Source organism: Lissotriton helveticus, chromosome 8, assembly GCF_964261635.1.
Source record: "Lissotriton helveticus chromosome 8, aLisHel1.1, whole genome shotgun sequence".
NCBI lineage: Eukaryota > Metazoa > Chordata > Amphibia > Caudata > Salamandridae > Lissotriton > Lissotriton helveticus.
Genome location: NC_136069.1, coordinates 1603053537 through 1603076314, shown reverse-complemented (window position 1 = coordinate 1603076314; position 22778 = coordinate 1603053537). Strand labels below are relative to the sequence as shown.

The following is a 22778-nucleotide window of genomic DNA, read 5'->3' as shown; positions in this document are numbered from 1 at the left end:
CCAGGTGAAATTTGGGTTACTTCTGGCATAATTTCGTGTTACTCGTTTTATATACAATTCTGGAAATTACACTATTGTGCCACATCGCATATTATGCAGCATTGGTAAACAAGCGCGGTACCGCAAAGGCAGCTGCATGTTTATTTTCGCATCGCGCTTTCACTTTAAGTGAAAGCGCGATGCGAAAATAAACACGTGGCTGACTTTGCCAAAGCCGAATGTGAAGAAAAAAGGGCATACCAACTAATGAAGGAGAGTGTGTACTGCCGCCGGTAAAAGATCCAATCCCTGTGGGTGGGGCCAAAAGGAGACAAGGAGCAACAAGGACGGACTAAGAAGCCTCCTTTACAATCAGAAGCCAGCGTTTTGCATGGGAGATAACACTACCCAATTTAAAAAATGGGCGGGGCTTCAACTCCGCCTCTGAGAGCTTCGGAATCCGTATTGATTCCAAGAAGCCCTTGTGCGACGAGAGCAGCGCATGACCGCTGCATGACCGCTGCATTCGCCAGCCGAGACCTAAAAAGGTGTCCACCATTAATGAATCTGATAGTTTAAATAGTGGCCCACATTAGCAAATTTGGTGAATTTGGTGAATTTTTGATCCTGCAAAGTCACCCTGTCAGGCTTAATTTGACGGCACTTAATTGGTTTCCGGTGCTCGGCACCATCACCTAATTATCAACCCCATACTTAAAACAGTCTACCACATGGTGGCACTGCTCATCTAATTTAGAGAGGGCTAGAACAGTTGTTTAAGAATACAATATACGGGGGGGGCGTGGCCAGGCGCCGGCGAAGATGGCCGCCTAGGAACCGAGCTCCGCCGGGACTGCTGTTGTCCCCACAAAATCCGGCACTGTATCCTTGGGGCGCTCCCCTTTCGGCGCACCAACTCCCCTAAGTCAAGCGACACCGCTCCGTGCTCGAGCGGAGTCCCAGCGCCCAGCGGGGACGAAACGCCGCAAACGCCTATCCTGCGGCTGGCCCAGGGATCGCGGCTTGGAGCCTGAGGACCGGTGGTGCAGGTACTCGAGGCCCCGGTCTGCGGCCTACTCCCTGCACTGGGCCGAGGCGGGGCCTGATTTCCAGCGGCTGGGCTCTCGGCGGCGCTGGACCGGGCTCCTGACAACACCCTGCGGGATCCAGCGGGTGATCCGCGGGAGGGGCACACGGGCCGGAGGAGGGGCCGCGGAGGCCTCGTCCGGCGCCGCCGCCCGACCGTTGGAGTGACCGCCCCACAGATAGAGGGAAGTTGCCTTAGCGTCTTTGCCACACTGACGCCCCTGATCCTGAGGAGCAATATCCGGCAGCCCGGAGGGCGGCGGTGGCGCAGCGACCGGAGCGGCGACTCCTGGCGCCACGGAACAGTTAACGAGACCCCGGACGGAGAGCCTGCAGGCTGGGCCTCGGACCTGTTTGCGGCGAAGCGCGAGTAATAGTAAGGCCGGCGATTGGGGCGAGAGAGCTGCAGCACCGGGAGCTCCACACCCGCATTAGTGGTAGTCCAAGCCCATGGCCAGGTGAGACGGGCTGAATTGCTGCACACAACGGGCGCACGTTATTGCGTCCGGCTGGCTGGGGCCTCGTGGGGCACTCGGTGGACGCACACGTGGTGCCAATCTCGACCAGACACGCAATTTACCGACCCGCCCTTGTGAAGAAGTGGGCCCAGAGTGGAAGTAGCGGCTGACACCGCCGGCTTGGTGGCACACACTTGCGGGTGCGGGCACTTATACCCACCATGAGGCCCAAGACAGGAACAACGTCGCAAACTAACAAACTGGACAAATATGCGGTGCCGACTGGTCCGACGCAATCTGGAGTGCAAGTTGGAGACTCCAAGGGCCCAGCGGAACCTTCATTGACCTCCATAATGGCTGCGATACAGACGCTTGGCACAAATCTCGAGACCAAAATGGACAAGATCTCCATAGAGGTTAACCTACTACGCACGGACCTCAGCAAGACCACGGAACGGTCCAGGAATAATGAGACTGACATCAAGGCACTCCAGGCCTCCAAAAAACGGCTCGAAGGGCGGGTGAACGAACTGGTACACCAACACCGGCAAATGGCCTTAAAGCTCGAGGACCAGGAAGGGAGGGCCCGACGGAGTAACATCCGCGTAGTGGGTGTACCAGAAAACTCAGAGGGGCAGAGTATGGAGCTATTTCTGGAAGACCTGATTCTGAACCTCCTGAAGCCAAAGAGACTCTCCATGATTTTTACCATTGAGCGGGCCCACCGGACCCTGGTCCCTAAGCCCAAGCCAGGGGCCCCGCCAAGAACAATAATTGCAAAAATATTGAATTACCGGGACCGTGATGCCATCCTCCAGGTGGCCAGACAACAGGGAGACCTGCAATATGAAGGGGCTACCGTCCGCTTCTATCCTGATTTCACGTTACAAGTCCAGCAAGAACGTCGCTCCTTCATGGGAGTAAAGGCGGCGCTCCGAGAACGGGGCATCAAATACATGATGTTCTTCCCAGCGAAACTTAAGATCATGGCGGGGGGCAAATCCCGATTCTTCCCTTCGCCTGCAGCGGTCCAAGAGTGGCTCGGCGAGACAGCACCGGGTACACAGACGACGCAGGGCCGCGACAACTGGAGAGAGGCCAGGGCCTCCTCCCCCGGGTCGGTGGCGGGGAGATCAGCGGCTGACCAGCAGAGCCAAAAGTCGTGGCGTTCCAGATCGAACAGTCCCCGCTGGGACCCGCTCCAAGACAATACAGCGCGATGAGGACTCGGACTGCTGAACCACGCCGCATCGAACAGTAATGTATAATGCATGAACCGGGGTAAGGTTCCGGTGTCATTGGTGTGGGAAGCGGACCCATCCGACCATTATTTCCGTGACTCTAACACTGATCCCCGAGAGCACCATAAACTTGGGGGACCTACAGTCTGGGACAATCAGGGTTGGCGGCTGGAGTCGGGGCCGGCACACGTTCTCCTTAACAGAGTTTTCCTCGGGGGGGGGGTTCACTCTCTCCGGGGTGGGGTTGGGCGACAGGCGCTCCGCTAATTGGGGCAGTGGGTAGTTTGAAACCTACAGAGCAGGGGGCAGGGTGGGGGGGAGTCTTGTTCGAAGGGGAGGGAGGGCAATTCCAGAAGGGATGGAAGGACAGAGGGTAATGGATCTATTGCAAGATATATCAATCGTTCTCTATACTGTTTTGAAATGTTGGGAAGGGAGGTGGGGGGGGTGGGGAGTTGGGTGGTTTTTAAGGTCACGCATTGATATTGTGAACAGAGTCAAGAAATGCACCGATATACAGGGACAGGCCAGCTCATACAGTAACGGATATGGCTAGGAGATGGGTGAGAAGTCTTAAGATCCTCAGCTGGAATGTGAACGGATGGGGCGATAGGCTTAAAAGTACCATTGTGTTGCAATTTATTAAACATCACCTCCCAGATGCGGTACTTGTGCAAAAAACACACCTAATGGATAATGCATGCCAGGCCTTCAATAGATGGGGATATACTTTAGCGGTTCACTCCGGCTTCACCTCTGGCTCCAGGGGAGTGGGAATCCTGTTGCGCCGCTCCCTTCCCCTCCACATTGACGACACTAAAACAGACCCACAGGGCCGCTTTGCAGCACTTTCGGGGAGGTGGGAGGGCCGCAGGTTAAACCTTCTTTCCACCTATATCCCCCCTGGCCTCCAGACCCAATCCTACGTAGACCTGGGCAACCTTATCCTCTCCCTCCCGGACGGCCAGTTGATCATCGGGGGAGACTTCAACGCAGTAGTCTCAGGAACCCTAGACAGACACCCTCCCTGCCTGGATTATATACTGACCCCAATACAGCAGGACACGATTATAAGGGAGGCCACACACCTAGTACGAGGTATCTTCGATCATTCCCTGGTCTGGACACACATCACGATTGGGAATAGACGGGAGGGCTGCGTTATGCCAATCAACGCCTGGCATCTACAAAACGAAGAGCTTCGAAAAACACTGTCCCTCTCCATAACGCAATACTTCGACCAAAATGTCGGCTCCGTGAGCTCTTCAGTAATCCTATGGGAAGCCTTTAAAACTGTGCTCAGGGGTGAGGCCTTGTCGGCCACCTCAGGCCGCCGTAGGGACAGGGAGGAGCAGATTAACTCTATTGAATCAGACCTAATGGGCACAGGAGGAGCCAGAGGTGCGCCACCGGCTGCAATTTTAATTGGCGGAATATAGGGAAATGGTTACACAGGCTGCCCAGACAGTAGCCCGACACAAGGCGGGCAGGATCTATGACCAAGGCGATAAAGCTGGCAAACTTATCGCGTGGCTTGACAAAAAACACCAGACGAACAAAATTTTACCAGAACTGCAAACAGCTTCTGGGACCAGGGTTACAGAACCCTGGGAGATTACAGCGGAATTTGCAAGGCACTTCCGACAGGTGTATAGCAAAGGTTCGGACCGCCCGGAAGAGGACTCTGTAGCTCTTCTGACTGATATTCGTATGCCAAGCCTATCAGACACTGACAGGGATGCCCTAGAGGCTCCGCTTGCCACGGCCGAACTTGAGCGTGCGATAACAGATCTTCACCCAGGTAAAGCCCTTGGACCTAACGGTCTCCAGATTGAGCTGTACAAGCTAAAACCGGATGCCCTCAATTTGCATCTCAAGCATATGTTTGAGGAGAGCAAAGAGGCAGGTATATTGCCGCGAGATCAACGCATAGCAACAATCGTAGCTATACCAAAGGAAGGTAAACCGAAAGAGTACTGTTCCTCCTACAGACCCATTTCCCTGATTAACGCAGAACCGAAAATATTGGCGAAAACTCTCGCCAATAGGCTTCAAGCCGTCCTATCCACCCTAGTCCACCCAGACCAATCAGGCTTCATGCCCCATCGGAACACGGCGCTCAACATCCACCACCTGAATGGAGTACTGGGGAGGTGCCACAGACTGCAAGAAGACGCGGTGGTGGTTTCGCTTGACGCCACCATGGCATTTGATACACTAGAATGGCCATACATGATAGCAGTGCTCCGCAAAATGGGATTCGGCCCAAGCTTTATAGCATGGGTCCCTCTTCTCTACTCGGAACCTTTGGCCCAAGTGGTAGTTAATGGCAAGGTTTCCGAAGTTTTCGCCCTGGAGAGGGGAACCAGACAGGGCTGCCCGCTCTCCCCCCTCCTATTCGCACTCGCCGTCGAGCCACTCGCGGCGTGGATCAGACAAGACGTTTACCTTAAAGGGATTCAATGGGCAGATGCATGGGAGGATAAGATCTCATTATACGCCGATGATATTCTCCTTTACCTGTCCAGACCACGGAGGTCTATCGTGGCAGCAATGGACATCATCACTAGCTTTGGGAAGAATTCGGGGCTCGGGATTAATTGGAGCAAGTCTCTTCTCTACGTCCTCCACGGTAGCCCCCCAAGGCTGCCCAGCGACTGCCCACTCATAGTCGCGGAGGATGGATTTAAATAACTGGAAGCTTTTGTCTCCACAGACAAGGCTCTTCTCTACGATAGGAACCTGTTACCGCCCCTGCGACGGCTCCAGCGTGACTCTGCCACTTGGGAGAAACTTCCATTATCCCTGCTGGGCCGAGCGGCCCTCTTCAAAATGATGGCACTGCCTAGGTTCCTCTACGCCCTACAAAACTATCCAGATCTGGTACCGAACTCTTACTTTGTAGCAGTGGAAGCGGCGCAGCGGGCCCTCCTCTGGTCAGGTACGCCTAGAATAGCACTCCACAAACTCACGTTGGGATGGTATGACGGAGGGATAGCCCTCCCAGATGTCCGTAAGTATTACTGGGCCGCCCACCTGTCTGCGATCAACCAAGGGACTTACAGCGATGGTAATGACCCAGGCTATGGGATGGACAAGTGGTTACTCCCTGGTGGGAACTATGAAGCAGCACTCTATTCTAGACCAGGTAAACCTCAGCTCACTGGACCGACGAAACACTCGGTACAAATATGGCATATGGCGCAGCGTAAGCTTGGCTGGTCCAGTACTCTAACTATGGCCACTCCATTATGGGCATCCGAGAAATTAGGAAGGGGTTCCATAGCTGGGACCTTATTGGCATCTCGCAAATTAAAGACTTGTGGGGCCCAAAAGGGGTCAGGTCCTTTTCTTACCTACAAGAAACATACGAATTAGCACACACTGAATATTTCAGGTACATGCAAATTAGACACTCCCTCCAATCTAACATACCTCCTGGAACCAAACCCCCACAGGCCTCCCCACTCGAGGACAGGCTTCTAGACGGACCCATGCCAGAACACGCCATCTCCCTCACATACAAGAAACTAATAAACAACCCCCCTGACCCACTCGTGTCCCTTAAAGAGAAGTGGGTGGCCGACGGGCTGGAGATTGATGATGAAGAATGGTTGAATGCGCTGGCATCTCCTAAAGAGGTGGCGATTTCGGCGAGACTTAGGCTTGTACAACTGAAAGTACTACACAGAGTGTACATCTCCTGCACTAGACTACAGTCGATGGGAAGAGGGGGGGGAGGGACTCTGCAGACGGGGATGCGGGGAAACGGGCTCCTTTTTCCACATTCTGTGGGGCTGCCCATTGGTGAGGAGGTACTGGAGATGTGTGATGCACTGTATGCGCGAAGTATGGGAGGTAGACATACGCCTGGAAGCGAAGAGGTGCCTTTTGAACATTTGGGAACCCACAGACTTACCCTCCAAAGGGAAAATCTGGGTCGCACTGGGGCAAATGGTGGCAAAACGTAACATCGCCCGCCCCACCGAAACTAGCCGAATGGCAAAAAGACATGGATTGGTGCATGCTGCAGGAAAAGACTGTATGTACTGTGCGAGGATGCCCTAGAAAGTGGGGGGAGGTATGGTCAAGATGGAACGAATACAGAGGTGACATATGTGAGCCTCCGCAAACCCGCCGCATTGGCTTAGAAGATGTATAATAACGCGTTGCTCTCCTAGATTAATCCAATCAATAACATGTATCATACTGTCAATGTACTACATTGGTGTTATGAATGACTCTACTACGCAATATGTAATGACCAAATTTTTTACTTTATTCTGCAAATAAAAAGATTTATTAAAAAAATAAAAAAATAAATAAACTACAAAAAAATAGTGCTAATAACTGCTTCCCCAGCCATTCCTTTAGCTTTGGGGACCTGGAATAATCTGAACTGTTGCATTTACATGCAAGAGAGATGGTTAGTAGTTGGTTTGGCAGCGATGACAAGGGCGACTTGTGGTGCAAGCTGCAGTGGCCTCCTGGTCAGAGCCCTGGCAATTAATATTTTACAAATTAAGCACTGCACCCTGTATAGGTGTTTTGCAAGGTATAGGAGACTGTATGCATTTCTGCTTGCTACAGGTAATACCTTGATCTGTCAGACCAGCCTTTCAGCCACTGCCAGATAGCCCTGTAGTGCAGTCCAGGGTACCTTAGGCATTTACCATGCTCATCAGTGGACCAATTTGAAATAGGTAAGGTAATATTTATTTTGTATACGATTAATTAAAATCTTTACAAAAATATAAAACACCAACAGAGACATTAAAACCAATTTGTAGTTAAGATTAAAAAGAACAACATTTGCAGTGGTCAGATCAGGGTTGTCCTCAGGTACTAATGAAGAACTTCAAACGATATCAAGTCTTTTTTTTATTGAGTCAAAGAACTTCACGACCTGGCAGTTACATTTTGTGGTACTAGAGGTAAAGCATAGTTTGACTGCCTGCCTGCAGGTCCGAACAGCGTATGACTTAAAGGATGGAAGCAGAAGGTTGCGCCTCAGATCCCTCAGTCTAGGGCATATACAAATCACGTGGACAATGTCCTCTTTGCTGGCTTTACACAGGCGACACTGTTGGGAGGTGGATGTTCTCTCCCAAGGGGGCAGGTGCGGCAGTACCGGGATTACGCGAGGCGTAATTTTAGAAACTTTTCTTTGACTTGTATTTTCATCCCGATGTTAAGGTATGCTTGTGGCTGTATTTTGCCATATCACCCAGGGTTGTCCATCCGTGTGCTCTGTTTGCTAAGTCTTTCTTATCTTCGATCGCTGAGATAATGCGTGCTGATTTTTAAAAATAGGTTTTTGAGTGGTCCCCGCCTTCTACAAAACAGAGGAGCCAAATCAGAGACTGGTGGTCCGTGGACCGCCAAACCTGGGGCGATGCCGTATTCGGACTTTGGCGGTCGGACCGCCATGGGACTGCAGCACCCGTCAGGGATCAGTGCTCCCTCGATGGTGGTGTGGTGGTCTGAGGCTCGCAACATGCTGGTGGCGCCACCGTCAAGCATATATTGGGGAGAGGAGTTGGCCTATCGGCTAGGGTGATCGACCTCGAATCTGGAGAACAGGGTTTGAGTCTCGCAAGGACGCTGAACATCCTGCGATTCTGGGCAAATCACTTAACCTCCCTGTGCCTACCAAAAATAAATGTGTCTTCATGTAATGCAACTGGTGTTCGTGTTAAGCGCTCTGATACCCGATTCGGGTCAAGTTTGCGCTATATAAAACTCTGTAAAATAAAAAAATATTATACGTTTCCTCACTGCCACAGTTTTCATGGCGGTGAGCCTGCAATAAAAAGTGTGGTGGTGAGGAAACTAAGGGGGTCCCTCACGGCCCCCTGATGCCTCAGGGTGTGGGTATACATGCAGGGGGCATATGGTGTGCCTGCCTGTGTGCACACACCCCTTGTTCCTGCATGGCATGGAATGCACAGTCGAAGTTGGGCAGGAACGTACTTCGGCTGTCCCTCAGCGCTGCCTTTCTATGAGTCACTGATGAGTCTGAGAATGGCAGCGCCAAGGGATTGGCAAAGCACTGCCTGCCAAACCAGGAGAACACTCCTAATCTGGCGGGTGGTCGAGTTTGGCAGTGTGGGAGCAGGGCACTGGCGTGGCAGCCCGCCCCCACACCACCAAACTCGTAATCAGGTCCAGAATAATGAACACTATTCTGGATCAAATGACACGTTTTATTCAGTCTCGCAAGGATGTAACCATAGTGGGACATGACGCAATCTCAGTGTACCAAGTACCTTCCCACCTAACACCCCCCCCAATATTAGGCAGTTAAGACAAGCTAGCTCTGCTTTAATCAAAAGCACCCATTTATAAGAGAGCAGGTGGAGTGTGGGATTATTTGAGTTAAACTCCAGTACCCAAGGTGCTCACGTGGAGCTGGTTTCTCTTCCACTCTGGAAAAACAGCATCCGTCTGCCTTCAGTCTGCAACTGCTCTCAATTCCCCACGACTCTCTCTGCCTGGAGTCAGACTCAGAGGACGTCTCTTGTATGAGACTGAAGGCATCTCCTGCGGTCAGGTACAGAGTATCACTTGACCACCAGTGGTGCAGTCTCGGCCAGTGAGAAAGAAAAAACAAGCCTCTCTAATCTGTACGCCTCTTGCTCACTTCTTCCAGGTAATGTGGGATCTGCAGAGCCCTGTGGAATGGCTCTCCAGGTGACATGTATGTGCTCTACAAAGCACCCTTATTAACTCCGTTATCAGCGTCTCATACACAATGTATGCCATTAACGTGCCATCTGGTGGCAGCATCTGTGGACCTCTCACTAGCATCGAAAGAGGTGACATGATCTATCTGATCTCCACCCTTCAGGTTCTGCACCGCAGTCACATCTACACCATAGCAATTACAGCCCACAGAGACAAAGATGGTATTAGGGGCATCTTTGTGTCGTTCCCTCTAACACTCAATTGGACTTCATCCAACCATGGTGCATGGGGTAGAATCAGACCTGTTGGAGACGCGCAGCAGCAACCCTCAACCACAGGACTGGTGCGTCCATAAGGATGTGGTAAGGCAACCCGCTTATGGTGCCACTAGGACACGGCAAAGAGCGCTTTACTGCAGCTGTACCTACAAGCCCGTTTTGAAGCACACACACCCTTTTTTGCATTTCACACCGATAATCCTTGGAATATTTCTGTCCATCTGCTAGCCTTCACACTACCAACAGTTCAGTCAAGGCAGCTGATGAAGCTTTCCTAACATTAGGCCTCTGAGACCTACTCCCCTGTCCTCAAGTTAGAAAGAAATGATAATATAAAGGGGAAGGTTAAGGATACCCTGCCCCTCTGGCCCCATGGGTGGGACTCAGAGGGACCCCATTGGGCAAGAAGGGGAAAAAAGCAGCAAAAAAGTGCACTGATCGCACAGGACTCTCGTGGGATTGTAAAAAAAAGAAAAATGATGGCCAGACCGCATTTATTACATTTATGCCCTGAGGAGCCCATCCCTGTAAAAAAAAAAAGAAATCTAATTAAATAAATCAAGGAACCACTGGCTGAAAGTGTACTCAGTCATGTCTCCCTCCTCGGACCACACACCCTTGTTGTAACCCCGTGCAGTCTGCTGTGCGCTTTGGACATTGCAACAGAGTAGTTAGTAGCATTATACAAGAAAGCTCAATTATTCGTATCCCTTAATCAGATGGCCACTACTATACATAGTGTCACGTGGCAGGACCTCCAAGACTGCAGTAAAAGAAGGTATATTGTGTGCTGAAACCGGTCACCTACCAGCGTTCTCTATAGAGGACACGTATGTCAGGAGGAGCAGGCAGAGGTTCTCCAGGACGTTCAGGATGAAGTTAAAGTGGCACAAGAAGTGGTAAGTGCGGATGGAACATGACGTGGCACGATAATGATTCCAGTAGGCCACCGCCACCAGGAAGCGGGGTGCAGAGTGGAGGCCAATGCAGAAGCGCCAAACATACCTCTGTGGGGTTTCTCCCCCAATCGAAGCACTAATGGAGGGGAGATAATTTGGAACCTAAAAAACAAAAGGACAGATAGGTTACTAGAGGCCTGATAGGCTACTTGGCGTCTACCAAGAGTGCTTGTTTTTATGGACCGTCAACATTCCATACCAAACAGTATTACTCCAATTGAAATAACTACATTATATCAAAACAAATTCCTACTCTTGACAATTCCAAAAGGGCCTACATTCTGTAAAAATGAAACATTTCTTTTAATGTTTTTTTTTATAGAAATGTAAAGCACGTGAGGCCCAGAATCTTCCATTTCATGGTTGAAAATGTAAACTCATGCCATCACTTCTGAGTTTAAAATACACTCTTTTTTTGTAATCACGAGTGAAGTAAACTCATTCAAAACATCCTCTTACCCTTGACAATCACCCCTCCTCCAGGCTACAGTCAATTACCTGACAGAAAATAAATTGTAATTGTATTTATATAGCGCTAACTACCTCTGAGGAGGCATTGAAGCATTTTTTCGGCGAGTAGCACGCTACTAAGGAACCCAAAGTGGATTAGTGGTGGATTAGTGCAGGGAACTCTAAATTGTTAATTTGAGCGGTGGACATGAGTCTGTTAGTTGGATTGAATAAAATAAGGGAGGGTTAGGGGAAGGAAGAGTCTAAAAAGTGTCATTTTGGAAATCAAAATAGTAAAATGAGTTTTAAGATGAGTCAAAGGAGGGATAAGGGAGGGAAGAGTCTAGAACCAGAAACCACATGCACGCTACCGGGCCTCACTGCCCTACCATGACACTCTGGTTCTGAGCAGCGTCTCGGATCCACCAGAAGTCCTGTGTCAATGCTGTGAGCCCAACTACACATGGAGGACTGCACAGATACAGAGGCAGAATATTCTGAACTTATTGCTCAGGCTGGCATCAAGCAGCGGTTTGAAGATGTTTTGCCATTCGACAGTCAGTGACAGATGCTAAGTCCTAATGTTTGTTCCGCCCTGAAATGCCTAATGTGGGATTTTAGTGTCTGGGCAGCACACCTGGTGCCCTAGCCCCTACTCAACTGTTGTTGGTTTTGAAGATCTCCTCTTCACATGGAGGGTCTGAGTGGCACTGGATCATGAGATTGTTGAAAGGAGTGCATGCTTTTTGTTTTTTAATTTCTTCTTATTGACGGGGGGCTCACACCGTACTCCTGCTTTTCATCTGTTTAGAGAACGGGTTGGCACTCCCAGTTCTCCTGCTTCCCCCCACTTTATTGCCCAACCTGTACCTCCTGCTGTGTCGTATCCCAGAATGCACTGATGGTGGGAAATTGTCTTTCGGTGAGTAATAAATGGCATAATGTCTGCATAACCTAAGCCGCATGTTTGTTACATCCGGCAGGTCTTCCCAGTGCTCGTCTATGTGCACACTGAATGCGGCAATAAAGAGGTGTCAGAGTATCCCTACATATGTCGAAACTTTGTATGTATCAAGCTGCATCACTTTACTGAACTATAAACCTTTAGTGAATACACATGCTATAAAGACAGGGCACTGACTGGACTCTACATGTTAATGTTTTCATTATTTGTGAACACTATCCCAGTTTTTGAGCCTACATCACCCTTCTAACGTAACCTTTGACTTCTCGACCCTGCCACCCTCCCCCAAAAGTGCTTAGCGTCTTAGTGTGCTTGCAGTAGTGCCCACGTCTTGAAGTCCCAGGGACACATTCAATATTTTATAGGATTGCTTAGTTGTCCTATAGTCCCCTGAACTTCAGAAAATTGACCTGACACAGTGGCAGTAGTCCAAGCAGTTCCAGAGACAAAGGACAATACTACAAGGATTTGTCAATTTCCCCAATCACCCATACATCCCCATCGCCCTCCCCCTCCAACCCCCACACCCCCAAGAGCCATAGGTCCTGAAGATATAGCTGGTAACTTCCTTCAAAAGCTTACATCGGGGCAGGCTTCTAGTCTTCTAGTAACAGAATAACCACAAGATTAAAAGCCATTTCAAGGTGTTCATTATACTGGGAAGACAATGGGACTAGGACAGCAATGGGATTATTGGAAACACTGAACATGTAGGAAGGTTACTACATTATTTAGGTGAGTGGGAAACAGATGGTTCTTATGCACACGCTTTCTTAGGTAGAGGCATCAGAGGCTAGCCATTACCACCTTATTCTGCATGAGTAATACCAATATTGTACAGTCCAGTGGCCAATTCAGAGACCCACTGACCATTCCAAGTAGCATCCCAGGCACTTACCCCACAGTGTGTTGCAGTGGTCGACTCAAAGTGGAAAATGAGAGAGCAGAATACGCAGAAGAGGAACCCAAACAGGGGTAGGCAGACGGTCGTCACGGCTAACGTGGTGAAGCGAACCTGAATCAGGGTCCCCTCGCGCTCCAGTGGTAGCGGCATCTGCACCATCTTGCACCTGCGGGCAACCACAATGCATTAGCACAGGAAAAGACTTCTGGGCAAGCCACATAGGAAGCCACGTTGAGAAAACATTACCCTGCTGCCAGAAGACAAGAGGATTTTCACTACATTTATTTATTGTTTTTGAAGTAAATGGCTTTGCAAACGTCTGCACAATGATACTGAATTTATGATGCAATTGATCACAAGTATTTTACATGATCACATTCACCAAATTTTGAAAACTAAAACGGAATCACCAAAAATATATTCTTTATCAATCACTCACTACCAACTCATTTTATTGCTAGACTTGGGGCAACTGCTGGTTCATAATTCCAGCTCGTAGTCAATGGGATTCTCTTACTCTGACAATCAGGATGGCCTCCCCTCCTTCATGGAATCTCCAAGAAGATCCTAATTTGATAATTTCTTACTCGACTCTGCAGGCAGAGATTGCCTCCACCTGTTCTCTTGGGGTCTTACCTACCAAAGAGATGCTTCAATCCCACTGTGCCCCTTATATGCTACATACCATCAGCTTAGGGTGACCAGACAGAAAACCAAAAACCAGGACAAGCCACAAACAAAGTGGGACTATAAATTAACAGTGACAGGGAGACATAAAAGGCCTTAACCAACACTTGCCAACATAAAATCCACAGACAAAGATGTGCTAATGGTGAATTAAATGTGACTTTTGCACACAGTATCATCTGGGTTAACAAAATTGCTGTCTGGTGGGGGCTGCTGAGGAGTTTTGCTCTGCAGTACATGAAAACTTGCCTCCCTCTGTGCTCAGTAGATCCTCTTTGACAAGCATTTGCAATGGAATAGGTCTCGCATTTGCGAGAGTTTAAGCTAACGGCATTGTAAATGACAATGCCTTTTATTTATCTGTTTTGCTATAGAACACATAAATAAAAGGCATTGTCCTTCACAATGTCAATAGCTCAAACTATTGCAAATGGGAGACCTATGCAAAGAAGTGGCCTCCATTGTCCCTGAAAGCATGCATGGCGCAATGAATGTTATAGGAAAGCATGTTGTGCCTGCAGTAGGAGAAACTCATTAAAGAAATAGTGCTTGCAGACTAAAAAAGACGTACTGTGTAACAACTGAAGTAAAAGGGCCAGTCCTCATGGGAGGTTACAAATGAAGACAACGAGGAACTAACAAGCCTATTAACGAATCAGAAGCCTGCATTTACGAAGGGCAAAGATACAAGTCAATGACACATGTGGGCGGAGAGTAGGTGGGACTTCTATTCCATCCTACTATTCCATACACCAATACAGCATGCTGCAAAGCAGCGCATGCGCTGCCCACGGTCGACCTAAAAACTGACATGAGCTAAATTTACTCAAATGCACCTGGACAGATGGTGAAATATCAGGGCTGTCGAACAAACAGAGGATGCCTGGTCACCCTACTTTAAATGCTAATGGAGCTAGTATCAAGAGGTGAATCTAGCCGATCTTAGCCCGTATATTCAAAAGAACAACCATAGAAAACGCCTTCCACATGAAGACACTGATCAATTATGCAGAAACCAGACTGACCTGATTTTCGACCAGAAAGGTAACTCGACAGGAGCAAGACTGGAATCTGAATCATGCGGTAGACGTTCACAAACAGCCAGAGGACAACACCTGAAGGAGGTTCCGCAGTCGCACCAGCTTCCACACTACAATTTCACAATTTGCCTGCATAGTACAGAACTTTAGAGCTGACAAGCATCAATGGAAGGGAAGAGAATGCTGCCACTGTATCCTCTCTTCAGGCTAGCTTAGCTGTAGACACATATTAAAGCAGAAAGTGAGGACAGATGCAAACTGCCTCATACCAGAGCAAAGGATTTCCACTGGTTTGTCGGAAACCTCAAACATAGCCACGGATGGTCTTAAACTGAACTAGTGAGTGGCCCTGTATGTTAATTGTGCAGTGCTCGATGAGGAATGCTCGCACTCTGGGCGCATCTATGAAATCACTGTTGTGGTTAAAAAGACCACATACGTCAAAAAACTGAAAGGAGAGCCCACTATGTAACCTCCAATCAGAGAAATGTCCTTAGGTCTCAGCTTTTCTCCATTGGTTAGGTGTTGTTTAAAGTGCTTGGGTAACTACTGCTAGACGTCTCTGCAGAGATCGAGATGAGCGTGAACTGCGAATTTTGAATAAAGCGCTGTGAAGACATTCCCTCTTGATATAGGGTCACAAAATCCATCAATTTCATCCCCGATGATCCGATAGAAGAGAACTTCAAGGCAACCATCACCAGATCTATTAGGGCCATGATGTGGTCCTCGATGGCAGCTGCTCTTTTAGAAAATCTTACCCTGACATCCGCAAGGTGAATCAGTAAAACCATGCTGACCCTCTGCACTACACTGACTTGGGAACCAGTGTGGCTACAGAGTTCTACATGAACAACCTGTACACACCTGTACATATCATCAGAAAATAACAGCTAGTTTACATTTTTTTCTATTTTAGGCTTTATCAAATACATAAGGGCGACATACAGATCAATTGTAGTTCTTGCATATACCTGCCGTTTATTATCAGCAGAACAACGGTAGTTCATGCAGATGCCCATATGATTCACCTGCAAAACAATGGTAATCCATGCAGAGGTCTGCCTCTTACCAGCAAAACAAAGGTAGTTCTTATACACACCTACCTCTACCATGACCAGAATGGTAGGCCAAGCTCTGTATACATTTAGAATGGACATTATATTCATGCAGTTTTAGGATTTACTACATGTTCATATATTTACTGAAAGAAGAAGATGCCTGTTTGGCCTGGCACCTTGGCGTGAGTCTCTCTTCCACTTTTTGCTGATGTGCCTCAGATGTTTTGCTGGTGTTCGCTGCTCAGGGCACTGCGCCACGGCCAATCCGTGCCACAGTGCAAGTGCTCCCAATGTAAAGTGTACCTGTAATTGATTTCCATGATTGGCTCATTGGATTTACTGTCAGTCCCCAGTAAAGTGCACCAGGAGTGCCAGGGCTTGTAAATACCAATACTGCTAGTGTGCCTGCAGCGCTGGTTGCGCCACCCACAGAAGCAGCCTTTTAAACTATGTCTAGGGTCTGCCACTGCAGAACCTGCGTGCAGCTGGTACTGTCATGCTGGCTGGGCAAGTGCACCCACTTGCCAGCCCCTAAACCTTCCCTTTACTTCATGCGAGTCACCCCTATCGTAGGCCCTAAGGCAGGGTGCATTGTAAGTATAAAGTAGGACAAGCCCTGATGAGTGTGGCATGTCCTAATAGTGAATTACAGCCATTTTCGTTTTCCACTATTGTAAGGCTACCTGTTCTCATAGGCCAGAATGGGCTGCTGGAATTATTACACTCTATAATCCCAGCAGGCTCAGGGAACATGGTAGAAAGTCAAGTTTAGTATGCCTGAACTCAGAATAAGAAAATACTTCTTTTAGTAAAGTTTATTTTAATATCCTGTGTTTGCAAATGCTACTTTTAGAAAGTTAGCATTTGCCTGCCTGCCTGACTATTTCAGCCAGCCTCTGCCAGGATGTGTATCTGCTATCTGGTTTGTGTGAGTGACAGGGCTGGGGAATTCCAGGAGACAGTCTGGGCTGCCAGGTGGTGAATAGAGGGATTACCCCCAGGATAGGTGGGAGGAGTGCCCCTTGACTCTGAATAGGGCTATGCTCTGCCACCACAATGCTGGCCCCACCTCCTGCGGAGCGTCTGATGTCTCTGCCCTGCACCCTGAAAGAGGAAGGCAGCTTCCTGTCAACAAAGTACTCCAAAACTGGGTTGAACTAGGCTCAGCCCCCCTGGCCTGTAAAGACAAAAGAAATGGTGTATAAAAGAGGTAGCCCTGCTCCCAAGAAATTAGATCCTGTTGACGCCAAGAAGAAACTCTGCCTGAAGAGAAGGACCTGCGAAAGCTGCATGGAGGACTACTGTCTCTAATCCTGGGAGACTGGCCTGTGGTGGGTGCCTTGCTGCAAGAAGGAGAGAGGAAGAAAAGACTGAAAGACTTTTAATTCAACTTGTGCATCTTGACAATCTCAAAGGGCTTGCTGGTGAACTTGCCCCCTGAACTGCGCCCCAGAAACAATGAGCGCTACCCCCCCTTCAGGAAGAGCTGCTGTTCGTGTGGTCTGACCCTACAGCGCTGATCCAGGGAAGCCGAGTGTGTGAGGAAGCCTCCCCGCACATTCTACGAAGCAGTGCACCCCCGTCCCCTGAGCAACGCGACTTCCGCTTGGCCGCGCCGCAGGAGCAAAATAAAGTCTAGCCCCGCTGGTCTGAGCACCGTAAACTGTGAGCCAAACTGAGCCTTCGTTCGCAAAGTAAAGGGGACCCGTCCGGTCCGAGCGCCACGAGCTTCTGGCCCCGGAGCCGCAGCCCGTAAAGACGGACCCCCGCCCTGCATCTATCTTCCCACCATGATCGCATTGAGGAGAGCGCCGCGCTGCTGTGAAGGGCACAGCTACGGAGCATCCAGTGAGAGAGGACGTCCCGTTTCCGCAACTCGTACTCCTGCCCGCACCACCTGCAGCCGCTCCCCCTCCAGGGTAGAAGCGTACGCTGCGGGTATGCCTGTCCCCTTCACAACGCATCGTTGACCTGAGCCACGCCTGCAGAAGCCTGGAGCCGTAGCCGCACCTCCCCTGGAAGACACCGTGACGTAAGGAGATTGGCCCCTGCATCCATCAGTCTCGACCCCCCCCACAAAGAAAAAGGTACTGTGTCCGTGTTTGATGCGCCGCGCTCTGGACTGCGGAGTCTGTGAGGCGGCACCCCTTGTGATCGCTCGCGCCCCAACACTGTGCGCACCGTACCAGTGAGACTCCTTCAGCCTGTCTTACTGCCGCAGTACGAGCCGCACAGCCGCCTGGCGTTCCATACGCCTCGTTCCCTCAACTGCGCCGTATGCGTGGTACGCGAGATGTGTGAGGGTTAGCGGGGCCCTTCTGCTTTTGTCAATACGAGGCGCACCGACGCACTACGAAGCGCAACAGCTTTGACGAACGGAGTCGACACGCTGAATACTTTGCCTGGATTATTGTGGGGCCAATTTTAAGTACTAAGGAGACGTTTTAGACCCAGTGACACTGTTTTAGATACTACTCCTGACATTTAAGACCTGTGGCCTCATTTTAAAAGTAACTGGAACCGTTTTTGAAACCTAAAGACTGTATTTACAAGCCTGCTTGAGAGTTTAAATATAAAGCATATATTTTTATAAAACAACCAGTCTTGTGTCTCTGTGTGGTGGGTTGACGGGTCATTGTGTGTGTTACTTCAAATGCTTAACCATATGTGCTCTGGAGTTTAGCCTTGTCTGCTCGCGCCAAGCCGCCTAGAGGGTGAGCAGGGGTAATTTCTGAGTGTAAGTCCTTTGCCCTGACTTAGAGGAGAGGGTCCCTGCTTGTCACAAGTGAATAATTGCGCCAACAAGAGACCCCCAATTATAACATTGGAGGCAGCTGTGAGGATCACGAATTTGCATTTGTGTAATATATACAGTGATTGTTGAGCATTGCATAGTGAGTACAGTCCAGTAACTTAGCCAAATACTTTTTTTTTAATTTTAAGTCATGCCTGGCTCAAACAGCGTAGAGAGGGCAGCATCTGAAACCTCTGAAGTGTTGGAAGTGGAATGGGATGAGTCAAAGCTGGACGATTACAAGAAATCAGAGCTGAAGTTCTTCTGCAAGAAGTTCAAGGTTCCACATGTGGGATGCAAGATCAAGCCAGATCTGCACAGGGCGCTGAAAGCCTGGATTGAATCAAGGAAGACACCTGAAGATCTTGTTGTAGTTGAGAGAGCAGAGAGCTTGCATAGCTTTTGCAGAGGCCTGTCGCCAGAGGAGCTGGCAGACAGACAGGCAACCATGAATCATGAAATGAAGTTGGCAGAGCTGAAGTTAAAGGGCCAATTGGAGATAGAGAGCAAGAGAATGGCGCTGGAAGAGCAAAAAATCCAAATGGAGCATGAGATGAAATTGAGGGAAATGGATTTCAAAGAGAAAAGTTTGGAGCATCCTCCCTCTGGTGGCAGCACAACGCCGGTGCAGGTAGAGTCAAGGGTGTACATGCCAAAAGATGTAGTAAAAGAGTATTTTAAGAATGATGACATAGGCCAGTGGTTCAAGGCCTATGAGGTAGCCATGTCCTCCCACCGGGTCCCTGAGAGAGATTGGGGAGCGGGGTTGTGGGGGCGGTTCCTTAGCGAGGGGCGGGACACACTCTTAGATTTGCCCTCTGAAGTATTGCAGAGCACTGGATGGTTGGGTGAAGGGTAGCTAAGTGAATGATTTCCAAGGTCTCCTTGATTTGGTAGCATGGGAACACTTGTCCAGTAATTGTTTTCCTGAGCTACACCAGCAACTAATTGATAGCAAGCTGACTAACCCTAGGAAGCTTGCTGAGGAGGCGGACCGCTGGCTCAGCACCAGGGTCCACAAGGGTCCAGTGGGAGACTCAGCCAAGGGTGGGCAGGGTCCCCAGCAGAAGAGTGGGGGGGACAAGGGAAAACAGAAAGGGATCCAAAAAGGCCCCCAAAGTAATCCCCAAGGGAACCAAGGGAAAGGTTCTCAGCCTCCCCCACACCCGAAGCAGACCGGGGCCCGACAGGTAACCCTGTTCCAAAGGGGCTCCCAAAATGCTATAAGTGTGGTGAAGTGGGTCATTTTGCCAGTGATCCCAAGTGTCGCCAGTATGTGAAATCAGCACCCACCGGTGCTCCGCCCCAGCAGATGGCTAGTGTAGCCTTTGGGGAGGAGGTAGAAGTCCAAGGTGGGTGGGACCCCGTTCAGATGACCCTAGTCTCACTAGGAGACAGTGAGATGGTCCCTGAGAACTACTTACCCTCTAATACTAAGAAATATGGGCAAGTAGTGACCGTCAATGGGAAGAAGGTAGAGGCTCTTAGAGACACAGGAGCCAGTGTGACTGCAGTCCGGCAGCACCTTGTGTCTCAAGAGCAGGTTTTACCCCATGCCTATTGTCGGGTTGTCAATGCTGACAACTCAGAGAGTCGGTTGTCCAATGGCTCAAGTTCCCTTTGAGTGGGGGGGGGGGGGTCTCTGGTACTCTGAAGGTTGCTGTGAGAACGTCCATGCCTGTAGACTGTTTGCTAGGGAATGACTTGGAGAGCTCCCCTTGGGAAAAGGTGGAGAAGGCAACTCACCTGAGGATGGTGGGTCTACCTGACTGGGCGTGCGTGACCACCCGGTCAATGGCAGCCAGTAGGGGTGTGCAAGAGATCCTGGAGCCTGAGGGAGAGGCCCAGGAACCAGCCTTAGAGAGAAGGCGCCGGGGGCGCGGGAAACCGGCCCCTAAAGTTCCCACGGCCCAGGAAGAAGCAGACCTTGAGGGGCATGCCCTGGAGCCTACTGGGGTACAGATTACTGAACTGAGGGACCAGCCTGAGCGGACCCATTGGCAGCAAGAAGGAGGCCCCTCCAGGGAAGAATTCTGCAGGGAGCAGAAAGAATGCCCTTCTCTCGTGGGTATGCGGCAGCAGGCTTCAGACCAGGCCAATGGTGTTCAGTCTGGAACACATTTTGTTTACTGGGAGAATGACCTCCTGTATTCAGAGCCTAAGGTTGCTGAACCTGGGTCAGCACGTGCGCTGGTGGTACCCCAGAAGTTCAGAGCCTTCCTACTGGGGCTGGCTCATGATGTACACTTAGCAGGACATTTGGGGATGGACAAGACCTATGACAGGCTTGTCACCCACTTCTATTGGCCCCAAATGCATAGGAGCTCAGATGCTCACTGTAGGTCATGTCAGACTTGCCAGGCAAGTGGTAAGAGTGGGAGGAAGCAAAAGGCTCCTCTCCAACCCTTCCCCGTGGTCAGTAACCCATTCCAGCGAGTGGGAATTGACATTGTGGGGCTACTGGACTCCAAGACAGCCATGGGCAACAGGTTCATCCTGGTCTTGGTGGACCATGCCACCCGGTACCCTGAAGCCATCCCTCTGAGGACAGTGACGGCCCCCGTGGTGGGACGAGCACTGATGGGAATTTTCTCCAGAGTGGGATTCCCTCTAGAGGTGGTGTCTGACAGGGGCACCAATTTCATATCCAAATATATGAAATCCCTTTGGCAAGTGTGTGGTGTAACCTACAAATTCACCACACCTTACCACCCCCAAGGAAATGGCTTGGTTGAGAGATTCAACCGAACCCTGAAAGGCATGATTATGGATCTGGAAGAACCCATGAGGCATAAGTGGGACGTCCTCTTGCCATGCCTTCTGTTTGCATACCGTGAGGTGCCACAGAAGTCTTTAGGGTTCAGCCCCTTTGAGCTTCTGTATGGTCACCCAATGAGAGGACCTCTGAGTTTGGTAAAGGAAGGCTGGGAGCAATCTCCCAGGAAACCTCCCCAGAATATATACAGTTACATGCTGGCCTTCAGAAACCAGACCAGGCGATTCAGGCAACTTGCTGAGGCAAATGTGGAAGCCAGCCAGGAAGAGATGAAGCGGTGGTACGACCAGAATGCCACTCTGGTAGAGCTTCAACCTGGACAAAAGGTGTGGGTCTTGGCCTCAGTGGAGCCTTATGCACTTCAGGATAAGTGGACAGGTACATTTGAGGTTGTGGAGCGCCAAAGTCCGGTCACCTACTTGGTGGACATGCAGTCTCCCAGGAACCCTTTGAGGGTCCTACATGTTAACCGCCTTAAGCCCCACTTGGAGAGGTCCAAAGTGGGCATGCTCTTGGCCACAGATGATGGGATGGAGGAGGAGACTGAACCTCTTCCTGACCTACTGGTGGCCTCAGAGAAAGACGGGTCAGTGGATGGAGTTAATCTCTCACCCACACTGACGCCTGAGCAACAGGAAGACTGCCGCCACTTGCTGGGGCAGTTTCCTGATCTGTTCTCCCTGGTTCCTGGTGTCACAGATTGGTGTGTCCATGAAGTGGACACAAGAGAAAGCTTGCCTGTAAAGCACAAGGCTTACAGAGTTACTGACAGGGTCAGAGCCTGCACCAAAGAGGAGGTCTCCAAGATGCTTGCTCTTGGGGTGGTCGAGTCCTCCAGCAGTCCTTGGGCCAGCCCAGTGGTCTTGGTCCCAAAGGCTGCAGCGCCGGGAGCCACACCTGAACTCCGGTTCTGTGTGGACTACAGAGGACTCAATTCAGTCACCAAGACTGACGCGCACCCCATCCCCAGAGCTGATGAGCTCATCGATCGGTTAGGGGCTGTCCGGTTCCTCAGCACGTTTGATTTGACGTCTGGGTACTGGCAGATCGCCTTGACTGATGGGGCCAAAGAGAGGTCAGCATTCTCCACACCAGATGGGCATTTCCAGTTCCGGGTTATGCCCTTTGGGATTAAGAATGCCCCTGCCACCTGCCAGAGATTGGTCAACCAGGTGTTGGCTGGACTAGCTGAGTTCAGCGCCGCCTACCTGGATCACATTGCAGTGTTCAGTAGCAACTGGGAAGAACACTTGCAACACCTCTGGGAAGTGTTGATGGCACTGCGCAAGGCAGGCCTCACGATCAAGGCAAGCAAGTGTCAGATCGGGCAGGGTTCAGTGGTGTACTTGGGACACCAAGTGGGGAGCGGCAAGGTGGCGCCCCTACAGCCCAAGATTGAAACCATCCTGTTTTG

At 50.2% G+C, this 22778-nt stretch overlaps 1 protein-coding gene across 2 annotated transcripts in view; it reads right to left on the bottom strand.

Moving 5' to 3' along the window:
• The window catches only part of PGAP2 (post-GPI attachment to proteins 2), a 171389-nt gene that overhangs the window by 110911 nt on the left and 37700 nt on the right, over window positions 1-22778 (bottom strand). For both annotated transcript variants that reach the window (XM_078658657.1, XM_078658658.1), the window contains exons 2-3: window positions 13001-13172; window positions 10538-10790 (exon numbers count right to left, since the gene is read on the bottom strand). In XM_078658657.1, the coding sequence (XP_078514783.1) occupies window positions 10538-10790; window positions 13001-13165 (418 nt within the window). In that variant the 5' untranslated portion in view covers window positions 13166-13172. The remainder of the gene's footprint in view (window positions 1-10537; window positions 10791-13000; window positions 13173-22778) is intronic.